Here is a 17,438-nt window from a genome sequence, read left to right on the forward strand (position 1 = left end):
AAAATTTCAGTCGCAGAACATCATTTCTTGCCCTTTTGTTGATTTGGGACCTGCTTCAAGATGTCGTCGAAGCTCATATTGGGGTTGAACTTGCTGACTGGTCGGGCAGGAGGGTCAATCGGCGCAACACCTGCTGGTAATGGCAGCGCCTCCAGCCCGGGGTTGATCGAGTGCCGGTGCTCCGCCCTTGCCCGTAGAGCTGGCGAGTTCATCCGGGGAATAGCAGGTGGCGGCGCAAGACCGCCGCCGGGAGTCAACAGCGGCGTTGGGGGTGTTTGCTGCCCTGGCATGGGCTGCTGTAGGTGCGGGTGCATTTCTGATGATGACCCCGTAGAGGACTGGTGTGCGGGATATGGTGAGGAGATCGATGACTCGTTCTCGTACGGGTCGTCAACCGTGGGAGGGCCCAGAATAGCATCCTTCTCAGCCCATTGCTCGGCCACTTGCCAACAATGACTGCGGCGGTAGACACCTTCCACGCCGTTAATGACCACATCAGACGGTAGGCTGACAAGACCATTGCCGCCAGCAACACCAAACCAACTGCGTGCGACTTTGCCGTCACTGTTCACCCAAGGCGCGCCGCCACGAGGAGCAATGCAAAGGAAATACTCCGTGTCATCAGTGAAGCGAACATCCTGGACATCCACCACGACCAGCGGCAATGCCTGGATGATACAGTAAATGAGGATCCACTGACCACACCGGAGGTCGATCAAGTCGTTGACGCACTTTCCATGCCCAGACCGCCGCTCGAACTGCATGAACGCTTCGACAAATGGCGTCGGCTTTAGACTCTCACGAGTATAGGAACCCATTAGTACTGCATTGACGTCCGAGTCCTTCAACTTCTTCGTCATCTGCTTCGCTTCCTTCTTGGCGTCCAGGGGTTTTCGTAGGAGCGGCTGTAGGGACGGGTATTGTGGGATATCAAACGGAATAGGCGGCTGGACTGGTGGCGTACTCCGATCATATTCACTGAGAACTATCCGCATTGCGCGGTTTTGTAGCTCTGCTGGACCGGCAGACTCGTCGACCTCTGGTGTAACATCCAATGTTCGATCGGTGAGAGCCGTCCGATCGACAAGCATATCATACAGGTTACACATATCCTCGTACATCTCCTTCGTTACTTGACGGTTCAAGCCAGTCTCCTCAAATTGGTTCTTCCGCGATGGCTTAGGTGGCCACGAGCCATACCTCTGACGGTAGTACTGAAGCATGAAGCGTCGGAACTCAAGGAACGATGCCTTCCAAGCTTTGTATCGCACGACCTTGCTCTCGGCGGATGTTTGGGAGTTTGCGGAACCGGAGAAAATCGAAGGGAATTCGAAGTCGTTGAGCTTGCTCTGCAAGACCTTGAGACGACCGTCGAGGTCAATGAAACCACGCTCGAGTCGTTTCTGGGTTATAGCACTGATCAACCCAAATTTAGGGCTCCTAAGCTGCTTCAGCTCGTCCAGTTTGCCGACACCATGCACAAAACCTTCCAGGTAGAGCGGGTAGAAACGGAGCCTTTCTCCCAAAATGATAGCTTCGATCGTCTTTTCTCGGCTCTTTCGGACATCAGCCAGGCAAAGTTCATCACAATAGTTGCTGAAGCTGGACGTCGCAATTTCGCCAAAGTTCGAGCCATCCAGATTGGTGAACTCGAAGCGAGCCAGTAGCGTGGCGATGTCCATAAAGATTGTGAACAAGGATGAAGATCGGGGTGTCGCAATCAAGGACTGGCCCAGGAGGAAGGCAAAGAGGTTTCGGAAGAGAAGAAGCGTCTCCAAGTCTTCTTGAGAGATTTCTGCGCCCTCGCTGGACACGTCACTGTTCAGCGGGATCGGCAGGTAGAGATGAAGTTCTTGAGTCTCTTCCTGCGCATCATCCTCGAACGACATGCGCCTACTACCGGCGCTTTCGTTATCGTTATCATTCCAATTGTGAGGGGTAAGGGGCGAGGTAGGTGTGCTATTAGGGTTCAGGGACAAACTTCGTGCCTGTCGCTCAAGGTTGCCGGTAGCTCTCGGGTCGGAGCCACGAGCGAGGAAGTTTAGCGAGGCTGAGTCGGCAAAAACAGTGGAATGAATCTTGAACGATGGAGGTCGGCCGGTGTTTTGAGGGAACAAGTATACGTATGTGTCGCCAGTCTCGTTCCATAGTTCGGATATCTATCATACAATGTCTCAGTCGCGGTCGCAAGGAATTTCCGATAAACCAAGAAGTATGCAGTGGTGTGTGGTGGATGCGACTGAGTCTTACGTACCTGTTCTCCCCTGCCCAAGGGGCCCATATCGTACAGTATCTTATGTTCTAGTCCCGCAATCCAAGCGCTCGGTAGCTGCGGACTGGACCTCACATCGATGGAGCTCGCGCGCGCCCGCCCGGGCATCCAACTGCGTCTCTTGGAGGGTGTTCCAGGCCGTGAATCAGGGCCGCCGGGGACAGCTAAGCCACCGGAGCTAGACGGTCTACTATGACTCAAACGTCGGCCTCTGCTTTGTGGTCCACCGTCGGGCGAGTTATTTGCGCTGTCGGCCAGGTCCGAGTTGACCGCGTAGAGTGACGGAGGGGGCGGGAGCGGAGCGTCCAAATCCTCAAAGTTATCCTTCATTGGGCTGCCGGAAGCGCCATTTCCGGGATGTGAGAAGTTGGGAACGGCGGGGGCGGAGGATTGACGAGGAGCTGGTCTGGAACTACTTCGGGGTCGCGTATCCTGCGCAGCTTGATCGGGAGGAAGACTCGGCGAGCGCGGTGAAGAAGGACTGGGAGTATCCTTATGTGAACCCAAAGAAAACAAGGACGAAATTCGTTTGGCGGATTTAACAGGAGCGGACAGCATCTTCGCGGAGCTAGCGGTCGCAGAAAAAAAAAAGTTAGCCCCAAAGAACAGCAGCTGGATGAGGAGATCGATGAGACGCAGTAAAAAGAGGGGAGAGGAGACGCGACGGAGAGAGCCGCGACGAGGAATGTAAGTAAGGGAAGGAGCAGTGAGCAGGTGAGCAAAGGCTGAGCGTGAGGGGGTAGGAAAGAATGACAGCCACCAACCATGCACGAAGGCTGACAATAATGCAGATGCAGCTGAAAACGTCTGACCACGGCCTAATATCGGAGCCTGGCGGTTCCTGTTCCTCTTACTGGACGTACTGAAGCTGTCGACGATACCCGACGGGGGTTGCGGAATGGATCTGCAGGAGGGAGCGGGGAGGAATGAGGAAAGAGCGAGAGATCGAGGCGGACGGTGTTCTACAGTCGATCACCCGAGTAGTTGGTAGAGACTTGGAGGGAAACGAAGGGCGATGATACTGTCCAGGGGGACAACAAAAGGAGACAGGAGCTGTACAAGTACGAAGTATGGCAGAAGGGAGGAATGGGGGAACCGGAGAAGAAGGAAAGAAACTGGATCATAAATATTGAAGCTTGGGACAGGAACCAATCAATTCCCCATCTTACTTCCACGGGTCCGCGCCTTACTGCTTCCGGATGCCCCATGTGTATTTTGTGTCTTGCATTGTATTCTCAATCGCCGCCTAGCGGACCGTACAATCCTTCCAGCCATGCTTTACTGAAGATGTTCTTGGTTCTTCTGAATGACATTGTGCCGGTTTTGTTGATCAGATGCCAGTTCACTGAATACTGTTCCCCCAGACTGTGTTTGTAGGGGCATACGTATACAACTGTTTGAAGTGCGATATTTATAGAATTTTAATTGACGGCCCACGGAATCGGGTCAGCCAATCCATCTTGGACGCTTCACCTTGAGTAGCCTCAACTCCCAACTCCTCCGCGATATTTGATTCGCATTCCGAATATCCGAGTCGCAAGGCACAGTGTGCACTATTGAAATCCAGGCTGGCAACACGAACGACTTTATGAACGGCGATCTTATTCATAGCCACGCTCGCAGCCCCGGTGCAACTTGAGCCCCCAAACTGGTGGAGCGATACGATCAGGGGCCAAAATGATCAAATGCCAGATGAATGCCAGCACACTGGCCTCCTTTATCACGTCACACTACTCTAGGTCGACTCTCCTATTTATCCCTACTACTACACAGAGTATACTCCATACACTGGGTGTTCCCGTCATAAGATGTTCTTTTACAGTCAAGGGGTGAGGTGGCAACTGACAACCACAGCAGCATAAATAGCTGCGTATAGGAGGACGAATATATCAGCGCTAACCATGCACAGCGTACGTAAGAGTCCCATTTTCAAGCACTGCCATTCTTCAGTTTCTCTCCGTCTCCGAGCTCCGGATGAGAATTACACCTTCAAATTTACCGCTTACCAAGGTTCCCAACTGGGGGCCCCAGGTCGACCATTGGAACTGAGCTTTTGACATGTAAGAATCAGACGGATCATGGATCATGGCTGATTCATGGCTGAGAGCTGTGCACTTTGTGACTCTGGTACTGATGTCGGAGTTACGATGTTCCTGCACTGCCACTGTTGTCGTGTGCTTTGAATTTCAACATCTCCAGGCAACCGAGTCCCGACAAGTCGACGACAAAATAAAGTGCCCTAGTGGTAATGCAACTAAATTTATCGATCTAATCACACCTTATCATAGTCGGAATCAACGACGCGACGATAACCTTACTTAAGTTAAGCTAAACAGTAATCCCAGTCGAAAATCGGCGCGGCCGACCGGCAAAGATAAACGATTAGATAGAAGCGCGCCGAAATATATCTATCGCCCGGGCCCGGATGTAGTAAGCGTCCATCTCCAACTCCGAGTAATCACACCGAAGCCCCAAGCAGCTCACTCATCATCTCCAACTCCGAGTCATCACACCGAAGCCCCGAGCAGCTCACTCATCCGCTCCCGCCACCATGGAAAACGACACCATCGATCTTCACACAGGATGGCCAAACCCGTCGCTCCTCCCGACAAGCGCGCTGTCGGACGCATTTGCCACGGTGATGGCCGACCCCTCCATCCGCACGCCGGCGCTGATGTACGGCCCAGACGAGGGGTACGGGCCACTGCGCGAGCACATCGCCCAATGGCTGACGTCGTTCTACCGCCCCTCTGACCCTGTAACAGGGAGACGCATCTGCATTACCGGGGGCGCGAGCCAGAATATCGCGTGCATCCTCTCGGTATTCTCCGACCCGGGCTACACGCGGAATGTGTGGCTGGTGGCGCCGACGTACCACCTGGTCTGCCGCATGTTTGACGACGCGGGCTTTGCGGGGCGCCTGAGGGCTATTCCGCAGAGTGAGCGGGGGCTGGACTTGGAGTATTTAAGGCGGGAGTTGCTTGCGGCTGAGGAGCGCGGGGGTAAGAGGGACGGGGAGCCGGTATGGATGCTCAAGTAGGATCATGAGCGAGTTGGGCTGATTGGATAGGTTACACCTCTGCGGCCGTGGGCGAAGGTCTACAAACATCTCATCTATGCGACTCCGGCATTCTCGAATCCGTCTACAATGACGATGTCCCAGTCTGATCGCGAGGGCCTTGTACGGCTGGCCCGGGAGTTCGATGCCCTGATCATCACAGATGATGTCTACGATTTCCTGCAGTGGCCGTCCGAGTCTGAGAAGACACTGGACAAGCACGCAACGGCTTTACTACCTCGTGTCGTAGACGTCGACCGCTATCTAGACGGCGGCCCGAAAGATGAATGGGGGAACGTTGTCAGTAACGGCAGCTTCAGCAAGCTGATCGGACCGGGGATCCGGACGGGATGGGCAGAGGGATCAGAGAAAGTCGCCTATGGCATTTCACAAGCGTACGAAGCATCCACCTAGAGAAGTTTCCCCAAGCCACCCAGCACTGACTGAAGCAGAGGCTGCCAACGATCAGGAGGCGCTCCTTCCCAATTCTCGTCCACCATGGTTGACCAGCTCGTCTCTTCCGGTTTCCTGCAAAACCATATCGACGAGGTTTTGCGCCCCGCATACGCATCACGATACTACCGCCTGATGTCCGCGATCCGAACCCAACTCTACCCCCTCGGTGTAACGCTGCCATTCACAGGGCCCTCCGTCGCGGGAGGCTACTTTATCTGGGCTGCATTGCCGGAGCCCCTGCGGGCGAGTGACCTGGTTTCGGTCGCACTGCAGGAGCACAGCGTGATAGTGGGTGCAGGGGATCGGTTCCGAGTCGAGGGTGACCTGGCCAAGAGCAACGAGTTCGAGGGGTACGTGCGTCTGTGCTTTGCGTGGGAACAGGAGGAGAAGCTGGCGGAGGGGGTGCGTCGGCTGGCGTGTGCGATCCGGCAGATGATCGAACGAGCGGACGAACGTGAGGCGCGATGACACGAACAGGGAATGATTGCGACTTATGAAGAAGGGTGAGCTGTGGACTTAGGAGGGAAAAAGTAAACCTGTAGAGGGACCACTTTTGAGACTCGGGGAAGATATGCGATGATCATCGCCATATGAATCGCATGCGCGACGCGAGCGATCGGAGTGACACGCCCGCCTGACCGATCGACACAATTGGAAGGTCGACGACTCGACGGACTTCTCCTGACTAGTCCAGCTGTGTCACTGTGATCCGTGCCATGGCTGTGTGATTTCTCGGCATATTTCGAGTCTCTTAACTCTTCAGAAATCAGGATAGAACGGGCACTTATCCCAGGACGCGTCACATACTCCCCTTTGAATCCAGTTCCACGTACCCGACAGGCCCGGAAAGTCCGCAGCAGAACCCACCCGGAATAAACCAGCAAAATCAATTCCCACTGGACGATCTTTGACGCTCTAACTCCGACTATCAGTCTTAGCGGTTTCATAGTTCGACGACGAAATTGCTCCTGGCCAGACTTTGCTCGATCGGAACAGACGCCGTGCACTTGGAGCGGGTAGCAAAGCTTGGCCATGGCAGATAACTATAATTATCTTCAGCGTCTCAAGCCATGGAGTCGAGACTCGAGAGTCGAGGCCCATCTTCTCTCCAGAGTAACCGTGTGCTTCCCGAGTAACGCCAGCACTGAGCATACTTGACGAGGTACAATCTTGGAAGATAACTGCCGGGCGACAGGAATGTGCACTTAAGCCGCACCAGCAGGCTTCCATACCGAGAAAGCGATAAGGACTAGCAGAAAGGCGTTGTCTCGGCCACGCAGGGTATGCGGATCCCGCTCTGAAAGTGGTATATCTCGTTGGACTCTCTCGCCGGGCTTCAGTCAGCCTTCTTTCTTTCTGCGTATTTTGCTCTGATTCTAGTCACTCCTTAAGACTACCTATCTCTGCCTACCTACAGTTCTACACGCTCTAAGCGACTTGCTTTAATAAAGAAGGGTCATCAGGCCCCAATCAACCCCGTGAACGATTCAGTCGTCTCGTTTCATCCCTGAATCGATTGTTTCAGCATCGTCGGGATTACACTGGTTTTGGCCTGTGATTGGACACTGCGACACAAAAGCCCCATCTGATTGGCGGCCGATCTGTATTCGCCGTTACATCCAAGCGCTGCCAATACACCAACACTTTGATCGCCAGACCTAAAGAACAATCGCTTCGCCTGATCTCTTCTTCACTTTCTTTATTACTCTTCCCCAGCGCCGGATCGTGTTTAGGTTTGCTTTGTCCTGCATTCACTCCTTTGTTGTCATTCATTCACTCTCTGAAACCCTGTTTACTGTTATTGTCACCCGTCATTGTCTTCTGTCCTTATAGACTTTGGGTTCTTAAGCAACACCAGTCTCGAAATCTTTTAAGCTCCTGACTGTTTCCCGTGGACTCTCTTCTTCCCTTTGCACTTTATCGTCTTCCACTTCGTCATCTGTCAGTTGACCGCGACTGTTTCTTTATCATCACCAACTCGCTGCTGGTCAGTGAGAGCTCGCCATCTTTCGCTTCATAACATACAGCAACCATGCGTTTTACCAACATCCTTATGCTCTTGGCCGGGTCCGCCTGGGTTGGAGCGAGTCCATTATCTTCAAATGACAACAAGATCGTCGCGAGACAGTCAACGTCGACATACTGGGTGGGCGCTTTAGAGAATCGAGGGGCGGTGCCTTTCGGCAACGACACCAGCTACCAAGTGCACCGCAATGTGAAGGATTTCGGCGCTGTTGGTGAGTGTCTATGTCTCTAAGTTTCGTGTACATACTAATAGAGCAGGCGACGGCACAACCGATGACACCGATGCCATCAACAAGGCCATTTCCTCCGGCAGCCGTTGTGGCCAGGGCTGCGACTCGTCCACCACCAAGCCCGCCGTAGTCTACTTCCCTGCCGGCACATACCTCGTCTCCAAGCCCATCGTCCAGTACTACTACACCCAGATGATCGGTGACGCCAACAGCCTTCCCGTTCTCAAAGCCTCGGCAGACTTCTCCGGCATGGCCGTTGTCGACGCAGACCCATACACTGACGACGGTTCCAACTGGTACACCAATCAGAACAACTTCTTCCGTTCAATCCGTAACTTCGTCGTCGACCTGACTGCTATGCCTCAAGGCTCCGGAGCCGGTATTCACTGGCAGGTCGGACAGGCCACCAGCTTGCAGAACATCCGCTTCGAGATGATCAAGGGCGGCGGCTCCGAGAACAAGCAGCAGGGTATCTTCATGGACAACGGCTCCGGCGGTTTCATGACTGACCTGACCTTCAACGGTGGAAACTACGGTATGTTCGTTGGTAACCAGCAGTTCACCAGCCGCAACTTGACCTTCAACGACTGCAACACGGGTGTCTACATGAACTGGAACTGGGCTTGGACCTTCAAGTCGGTTACCTTCAACAACTGCGAGCTCGGCCTGAACATGTCCAACTCGCCCTCCAACCAGACTGTTGGCTCCGTTCTGCTTCTCGACGCCGATTTCGTCAACACTCCCACTGGTGTTGTTACCGCCTGGGGCAGCGACAGCATCCCCGTCGGTGCCGGTACTCTTGTTCTGGACAACGTCGACTTCAGCGGTTCCACTACCGGTGTTGCTGCCGTTGACGGCTCTGCCATTCTTGCCGGTGGCTCGGTCGTTGACAACTGGGTTCAGGGTGGTGTCTACCGCCCTGGTTCGTCTGCCAGCAAGCGTGCCGTGCACCCTACTGCCGAGGCCGAGGACGATGACGAAGTGGTGATCTCTACCATCATTGAGACTGTGTACGAGTGTGATGCCTCGTCCACCCCGTACTTGCCTCCGCCCTCAGCCACGGAATCGGGCACCAATGTTGCAGAGACTACCGAAGGACTCTTGCCTGGCACTGAAGCCACCGGTGAGACCGCTACATCTGTTCCTGCGATCCCCGGCACTGAAGCTACTGGCGAGACTGCCACTTCTGTTGCTCAGGCCCCCGGCACTGGAGCTACCGGTGAGACCGCTACGTCTGTTCCTGTAATCCCCGGCACTGAAGCTACTGGCGAGACTGCCACATCTGTCGCCCAAGTACCTGGCACTGGAGCCACCGGTGAGACCGCTACGTCTGTTCCTGTGATTCCCGGCACCTCTTCCGTCACGCAAGCCCCTTCAGGCACCGTCACCAGCGCATCCACCTCCACAGGCGCCATCCACGGCTCTGACTCCGGTTCCGCCTCAGGCCAATGCTCCGCCCGCACCGTCACCAAGACCCGCATCCAGACTGCCCTCCCCGCTGCCACCAAGCCCAACTCTCTCCTCTCCAGCTCCAGCAGCAAGGTCTTCGAGCGCTCCAAGCCCCTCTACGAGAGCTACTCCGCCTCTTCATTCATCAGCGTCAAGGCCTCCGGCGCCAAGGGTGACGGTTCAACCGACGACACAGCCGCCATCCAACAGATCCTCGACAGCGCAACCTCCGACCAAGTCGTCTTCTTCGACCACGGCGCCTACGTCATCACCGACACAATCAAGGTCCCCTCCACCATCAAGATCGTCGGTGAAGTCTGGCCCGTCCTCATGGCCCACGGCGACAAGTTCTCCGACGACCAGAACCCCATCCCCCTCCTGCAAGTCGGCCAGCCCGGCGAGACTGGCTCCGTCGAGATCTCTGACCTGACTATCTTAACCAAGGGCCCCGCCCCCGGCGCAATTCTCATGGAATGGAACGTCGCCGAGGAAACCCCCGGCTCCGTCGGAATGTGGGACGTACACTTCCGCGTGGGTGGCTCAGCGGGCACAGAACTGCAATCCGATACCTGCGCTAAGACACCTAATTCCACCACCACCCCAGATGCCAACTGCATCGGCGCCTTCATGCTCCTCCACCTCACCGAGAAATCCACCGCATACCTCGAGAACGTCTGGTCCTGGACCGCCGACCACGAACTCGACCTCTCCGACCACAACCAAATCAACATCTACAACGGCCGCGGCATCCTCATCGAATCCCAGGGCCCCGTCTGGATGTACGGCACCGCCGCCGAGCACAACCAGCTGTACAACTACCAGGTCAGCAACGCAAAGAACATCTTCATGGGCCTCATCCAAACCGAAACGCCCTACTTCCAAGCGAACCCGAACTCGCTCGTCCCCTTTACACCGCAAGACTCCTGGAACGATCCGGACTTCAGCTACTGCACGACCGATGCGTGTCGGAAATCCTGGGGTCTGCGCGTGACCAACTCCTCCGAGGTGTATGTGTACGGCGCCGGCCTGTACAGCTTCTTCGAGAACTACGACCAGGAGTGCCTGGGTGATTCGTGCCAGGAGAACATGGTGCAGGTGGACTGCTCGGACGTGCACATCTTCGGCCTGAGCACGATTGCGTCCAAGAATATGATTGCCAACTCGGATGGCAGCAGTCTTGTCCCGCAAGAGGGCAACGAGAGCACGTATTGTTCGACGATTGCGCTGTTTGAGCAGACGTCCGATGCATGAGCATGAGTTACGCTGTAGGAAAAAAGGAATAGACTGTACTTTTTCTTTTCGTTTTGAGCTCTGTCTGGCTCTCGATGTACTAGCTGGGTATTCATATGATACATCGTTATTTATCTTAGGAGAGCTGGATTAGAGCGGGTTCTTGTTGATACCATTTCATTATTTTCTTAGCTTTTCAGCAGTTCAACTGGGCTTATTTTCAGGAATAAAGAAGATTGTAATTCATACTCCTCTCTGTAAACTGTTTACTAAATAACCCGTGCACCTGAGGCACATGTGCTGGCCTGCGTATAACCAATGTCAACTTGTCATACCTTAGTACCTACTAGGCGTCCTGATGTCGTAGTACAGTAAAAGAACCGCCACACGGAAAGAACGACCAGCTGCCCAGGGGGGCCCAGGCTATGTCCACGAACTGCTGAGTAAGGAGAAACTAAAGGTCTCCAGCCGGTCTCAGGATACCTCTCCCAGCCATTACCTCCCGTTTCCCTGTAACCTCTCTTCGCTAGAATGACCGCCGCTTCTCCACTTTGAGCTCAAGCTTGTCCTACAGAAGAAAGGTCTGGCCATTGTCCCAGGGAGTCTGGCCTCGCGTTCCCCTGCTTCTCTGCTGAAGCCAATTGGCAACTCATCGCCGGTGTTACACTGCGCACTCAGCCTCAGCCCGAGTAAGAAACTCTCCCTTTAAGCTTCGCCTCCAGTCATGATCTAGCAAGTTTCTGATTTGATTTAGGTCCTGAAGACTGACAGATACTTCCTGCACGCTCCAGATTGACTGCGTATCACAATGCCTCGTCAAACCGCACGGGACATGGTCAATGGATAGCGGAAACTTCTCTCTCCAATGAACTGCCCGGTATCGATAAACGTACGGAGTAAGAAGTGAGAATGAGGCGCAGCTTACGTGCAGGGATGTGGTGGTTCAAGAGGCGCTCATATTGCTTTTCAATGGAGGGCGCAGGCAGCTCCGCTTGTGTCCGCCTTGCCAGTCGTTGAAGGTATTTGATGTCTTCCCGTTGCCTGCTCTATGATCAATGCCTTTTGCTCTTCATTGCCTTGAGGTAGAGATCTGAGGTGTGATAAGCACTCTCTTCAGACTTAACAAGCGCTAAGGTTTTCCATCAATGAGCATTTCGAGCCGTTGATCATATCTAAGGCTTGCGCTGGTTGTCCTGACATCCTTACACATATCTATACGATTTTTCCCTATCTTCTGAAATGGCTTTCTCCTTCCAATCCGGCGACCATCTTATGAAGGATATTCGGAAGGAGTTGCAGCGTGCGATGCAAAACAGATATGATGCCAACAAGAAATTTCTACCTCGCAGCAGCCTCGAAGGCATCTGGCTGCTTGATCGCCTGAAAAAGATGGCACAGCATTACAGAGCTTTCAATCTTGCGGATATTCCCATCATTCGTGCTCAATTCATGCAGACAATCTCGATACTGATCTACATCAGGTGGAATCAGTGGGACAACTTCCGCCTCATCTTTCTTGAATATCCACATCGTTCGGATGGCAACTTATTGACGCACGACTACCAGACGCTCAGCGATGAATCTTTCCTGGGAAGCTGGGGGCAAAAGTTTCTTGACAAAAGATACCTCTTTTGTCCTGTTGACATTGTGGAAGGGACTATCACGCAGTACACCCAACGCCACCGGCTACCATTTCTCGACAGCCACTTCAAGGACGCAAAACGAGCCTATACTGCGCCTATTTCTGGTACAGGCTTCTCTGCGCGTGCTATCGCGACCGAGCATCTGCATTTACAACCTAACCGTGGATGTCATCGTGTAAGAAATGCCTTTTGTTACATTACGACATATACAGCAGGGCAAGACTAACTATGCAACTGATAGGGAACATATATCATTCTTTGCAAGACTAATCGGAACCAGTCTGCTTTCTTAAAGGAAAAAGAAAATCTAAGATTGTTAAGGGATGTATCGCTTCAGCATGACCGAATCATGCCCTACCTTGCAATCATTACTACCGGCGATGTATCCAATATTCTGTATGAGCTGCCTGACATGGATCTTGGCATGTTACTTTCAGAGCAGTCGAAAGACGTTCCCCTTCATGACCTAGTTTCTGAGTCCTGCAAACTTGCCAGCGCTCTACAATATCTGCATCAGGAGCGTGGCGGGTCGAAATCGGCAAACATCTGTTGCCACATGGACTTAAAACCTTCGAATATTCTTGTTTTCAAAAGCTGCTATAATCGCGCTGGGAAATGGAAAATCTCAGGGTTCGGCTTTTCCACTATAAGCCCGGCGCATCTCGATGGAGACCACTTTCCGCCTCCGGACGGTATAACATTGCGTGGAACGTACCAATCACCTGAAATATTTCACGGGAATATAGTTGGGCGAAAGACTGATGTATGGTCACTTGGATGCATATTGGTTCGCGTCCTCGCATTTGGCCTCGATGGCGCTCGTGGGCTGAAGTACTTGGATTACAGACGCCGCTTGTTAGACGACGGAAAGTCATATTACGAGCATGATGCCTTCCACCGAGGGAATCCACCCGAACTCAATCCACGTATCGAGTCTTGGGTTAAAGACATACCTGGAAAAGCGAATTCTCGAATGCCTTGGGGGACGTGCTTGATATTTCACGACATACTTCTCCGCGCTCTTGATGTTGATCCGGTATCTCGATCCACTGCGCAGGAAATCTACCATGAACTCAGAAATATCCTCCGTATCTTGGCCACTCCTACGCCATCCGACAATTTAAGCCTGACTGATATGGAATCTGATTCATTGCATGGACCTTCCCATACCACCGAGAACATAAATGACGACACATCCTGGCCGTATTCGACTGACCAGCAGCTAAAAGAAGCCGAAAAACGTTGCCATCCCTCGCTCTATTTCGGCCCCATATGGGAACGGGATACTATAATGCCTGATCTTAGGCCGAGGCACGCAGCGGCGGAAGGCTTGAACTTTCAAGAGAATATTTTGCGCGAAGAATACCACGGCTTTTTGAAGGCGATTCAAGAAAACCTTGAAGACCCAAACCCGCGCGTGGAGTATCATAGCGTCCTAAGGACTATTCAAGACGAAGAAGACAATACTGATAAGCACTACAGTGATGACACCATCGAGAGCCCTGCAACTGAAACATCCGCCAAAGTCTCTCTCAAAGCTACGGAATGGTCCTTTGAGTTCTGCCTGGTCTGTGACCGACAGACTCTGGGTGCACCGTACTGCTGTCAGTCGTGCAGACTTGCGGATCTTGAAGTCTCTCATGGGACACCGGCAAGCCTACCGCAGTCCTCCGTGTTTGACACGCGCAGTGGAGGAGCGTATACGTCAACAGCGACCACTTCTCAGGCCCAAACCAACGCAGAGAGACGACTACCTACCTCGAATGCTCTGCAGGTTTCGGAGCCTATTTTACAAGACAACCTGAGTTCGAGATCTGAAAGCAGCTCTCCGGCTCCAACCTCTGAGGTGAGATTGGAGCCTGAGCTTGAACTAAACACCCTTTTACCAGAAGACGCAGTTGATGCGGAGACCACATTTTCCACAGGTTCCGGGGTAGACGATCGACAACGCCGCTACATTCGTGTGTTCATTGATCGCTTGGCTCATGATATCAAGCATGTATCGAAATTATCCACCCTTTCAGAAGTACCATCCTCGTACCTGGGCTCCTTGTTGAAAGTGTTTTCGTGGAAGCTTCATGCAGAGTCCATTAACCCATTCCAATGGGAAGCATCTGTTATTCTTCGCCAAAAGCAGACGTGAGCCCAACTGTATACCTTTCCTGCCCTTCGAAAAGGGCTAATGCTTTGTCGATAGGGAGATACTTGACCTACTGATTTTGGAGCCTCAGGAAACCGAGAATGAACACAGCATTGGCCTTGAATCTGTCAGTAGCCAGGAGGGCCAGGAGGGTTATAGCGGGCTGTCGGAACACAGAACATTCACAAAACCTCCAGACATTCTTTCCAACTGGATTAGCAACCTTGAAGTTCCAGTTTCAAGCCCTGGCGAACAACCCTCAGCCGGCTTTTCCCCCAGCCAAGAAGATCTCACTGGAGATCTGACTACTGGTCGTGCTTCAGCAAGAGACGAGCACTTCTCTCAACTGCCAGATTACGAAAGGTTCATCTGCGCATCGGATGCCTACCAATGGCTCTTGCTCAAAATACATCAGCACGGGAATGTCACACTCAATGATCCGAGCGTAGTATCAAATATAGGCAAGACACTCAGAAACAGGCTACGCGCACAGAAGGGGCTGCACAGAATCAGCCGTCGGAAGGCGTCGTTGGTGTCAATGACCTTCACAGTTGATTGGAGTCCAGTGCAGTATTTCAAGGACCTGGGGGTTGACATACCAGCCCCGAACGTCCTCGAAAGCGTTTTATGTCTAACGGGCACTTGGAACGAAGCGCAGGCGACGACCGCTGTTGAATACTTACGACAAACTTGGCCCATTTCAGGGCAACACCTTATTGCTTTGATGCACCAGCTCATCGAGCTGCCTGAAGGGAAAGAACTCTATTGTAAGGTCCTGTAAATATCCCTCAGTAGTATATTACTAACACACTCTAGACCATCTTCCGGGGCCGAAGGGTGCGGAAGTTCGAGCGCAGATTCAGCCCACAGGAACGTGCTGTGTATCTGTCATTGGCAGCCCTTACTTTGTTGCTGAATTAGGCGAACAAATTGGGTGGCTTGCGTCAGCATTGCAGGTACCGCAAGGTTACATGCAAGGTGTCGTAGCCTGCTCACCTGATATAACAGATCTTGTCGTTAGTGAAGACAACAGGGACCATTCAGTTGTTGCTGTGGGTTCCTGCCGCTTAGTTCTCGGCTTCATGGAAAAGCCCAAGATTCAAAGCGCCGCCCACGGTTTCTGTTGGGGACCTCTTTTTTCTAACCAGACCCTGGTCAGTGGCTATCCGATTCTGCAAAGACAGGCGGCAAATACAGGCCTTGAAATGTCATTGAATCTTATGACTGCGTTGATCCGCACAAAGCAGGTTGTGCAGTGGGGGGAAAGGGTGATCATGAAAGGATTCAGCTGGCTTGCCATTGCGACTTTTTGTACTAGCGGCACTACTTTATGGCATCTCTTGACGAGCGCCAGCGCTCATGAAAGGATATCATACATCGATCCTCGGCTGGATACTATGGGCATCCAAGAGTCAGAAAAGACTTTGCTTCGATCCCTTGAAGGAAGCCGTCATATTGTCGGGTGGTGCTCCAATGCGATAGAGTACTGCGGTAAGCATTTTCCTTACGCATCCCGCTCCAATGTTAATACTGAAAGGCATAAAGGGCATGCAGCGGCCCTGCAGAACATTTCAGCGTCCGGACTGCCGATCCCGCCGCCATCTATTGTCATTGACCGGCTTTATCTAGAAGGAGGTGCACACCTCGTTGGGGGGTTCAACATGTGCATTAACAAAAAGGAGCGACCATTCTGGCTTCAGCGTGAAAGCGACTATCCAAGCCTGATTAAGTGGATTAGCTTACAGCCTATCGTCTTCTACGACACCTCAGAATGCCGAGCGTGGCTTGTTGATGGCGTATCTGCACTCCTTCATCTCGTGCGTATCTCTTTGAATCTCGACGAATCAGACCCAGAGTCCCCATATGATTGGGTTTCCGAGCCCAGTAGACTCAAAGACACCTGGAATGGTTCCTGCACCGGACGTCTTACCGCGCTGAAGACACTGACATGCTGGGACAACCTCAAACTGCCAGTGTACGTCAAGGATTGCATAGATCGCGGCAACCAACCACCTGAATTACACTTCTCGACGCTCGGAGATCGAATCCAAAAGATTCTACATTCACTAGAGATCCTCCTCGACAGGCAAGTGAAGGCTGCCTCTCAAGACGGCATCAAGATTTCACAGACTCTCAACACGCACAGGGGCATCGTCGGCTTCGACATCCTAGACGTCATTAACCCCCTCGGCCCCATCCAGACTCGCATGAAAATCCTTCCCTCGCACACTCACGGCTGGATAGACTTTGTCCAGTCCACAGGAGTCACCACTATCTTCGGCAGCGGATTTGGCGATCTGATCAGACCAACAGATCCAGACGCCGTCTGCGCCCGCTGGAAATCCGTCCCCATGGGCATGGACTATCTAGCGACGTCAGTCTCCACGCTGAACATGCTGCACGAGAAACGACTTCAAAGATTAGAACCGGGCCTCGGATTGGGCGAGATGACCAACAAAATCTTGTGGATCTCTCCAGAAAACCAGCCGTTCAAGACCTGCGAGTGCCTTTGTGGCCCAGCGAGCGCCGCACTGGATGCGCGCTGCCACCTCCACCCCGTGCAGTATCTTGTCTCAAAGAAGCCGTGGAAACCAAACATTCTCCCACGGGGCTCAGCGCCAGTTAACCTGATGAAGCTTGAGAAAAAGGGTGCCGTGGTCTTTGGCCATTTATCGGCCCTAGGTCGATGGAGAGAACACGCTGCTGAAGCTGGCGAGGCTGCTCCAACGGCTGGGACGAGTACAGACGCATTGCCTGCGCCCGTACCCCGATCGCACCGGCCGACTACTGAGGTAGTAGGTCAGAATAGGTTGTCGACGCTCAGTGCGTCCACTACTGCTTCGGGTTGTGTTCAGTCTTCGGGATGCACATCTACGGGGTCGACGGAGATTACGCAGCCGAGTCTGGCATCGGGATCGTCTAGAGACGGCGTAGG

General features: G+C 53.1%; 4 protein-coding genes across 4 annotated transcripts; 3 read left to right on the forward strand and 1 right to left on the reverse strand.

Annotated features, from left to right (window-relative positions):
- Positions 1-20: 20 nt before the first annotated feature.
- On the reverse strand, positions 21-2,830 carry DSM5745_01806 (uncharacterized protein; the record flags this gene model as incomplete). The annotated part of the gene is made up of 2 exons (XM_026743822.1): positions 21-2,159; positions 2,255-2,830. The coding sequence occupies 2 exons, from the start codon at positions 2,828-2,830 to the stop codon at positions 21-23; spliced, it is 2,715 nt and encodes a 904-aa protein (XP_026606985.1).
- Positions 2,831-4,823: 1,993 nt separating this feature from the next.
- On the forward strand, positions 4,824-6,254 carry DSM5745_01807 (aminotransferase-like domain-containing protein; the record flags this gene model as incomplete). The annotated part of the gene is made up of 3 exons (XM_026743823.1): positions 4,824-5,294; positions 5,343-5,725; positions 5,783-6,254. The coding sequence occupies 3 exons, from the start codon at positions 4,824-4,826 to the stop codon at positions 6,252-6,254; spliced, it is 1,326 nt and encodes a 441-aa protein (XP_026606986.1).
- A 1,564-nt stretch (positions 6,255-7,818) lies between these two features.
- Positions 7,819-10,741, forward strand: exgO (exo-beta-1,3-glucanase Exg0; the record flags this gene model as incomplete). The annotated part of the gene is made up of 2 exons (XM_026743824.1): positions 7,819-8,023; positions 8,070-10,741. The coding sequence occupies 2 exons, from the start codon at positions 7,819-7,821 to the stop codon at positions 10,739-10,741; spliced, it is 2,877 nt and encodes a 958-aa protein (XP_026606987.1).
- Positions 10,742-11,959: 1,218 nt separating this feature from the next.
- DSM5745_01809 (uncharacterized protein) lies at positions 11,960-17,426 on the forward strand (the record flags this gene model as incomplete). Its single annotated transcript, XM_026743825.1, has 6 exons — positions 11,960-12,538; positions 12,605-14,502; positions 14,561-15,270; positions 15,320-15,994; positions 16,049-17,302; positions 17,359-17,426. 6 exons carry the CDS (start codon positions 11,960-11,962, stop codon positions 17,424-17,426), a joined length of 5,184 nt encoding a protein of 1,727 aa, XP_026606988.1.
- Positions 17,427-17,438: the final 12 nt, after the last annotated feature.

The sequence above is a fragment of the Aspergillus mulundensis genome (genome assembly GCF_003369625.1).
Source record: "Aspergillus mulundensis strain DSM 5745 chromosome Unknown scaffold_1, whole genome shotgun sequence".
Taxonomy (NCBI): domain Eukaryota; kingdom Fungi; phylum Ascomycota; class Eurotiomycetes; order Eurotiales; family Aspergillaceae; genus Aspergillus; species Aspergillus mulundensis.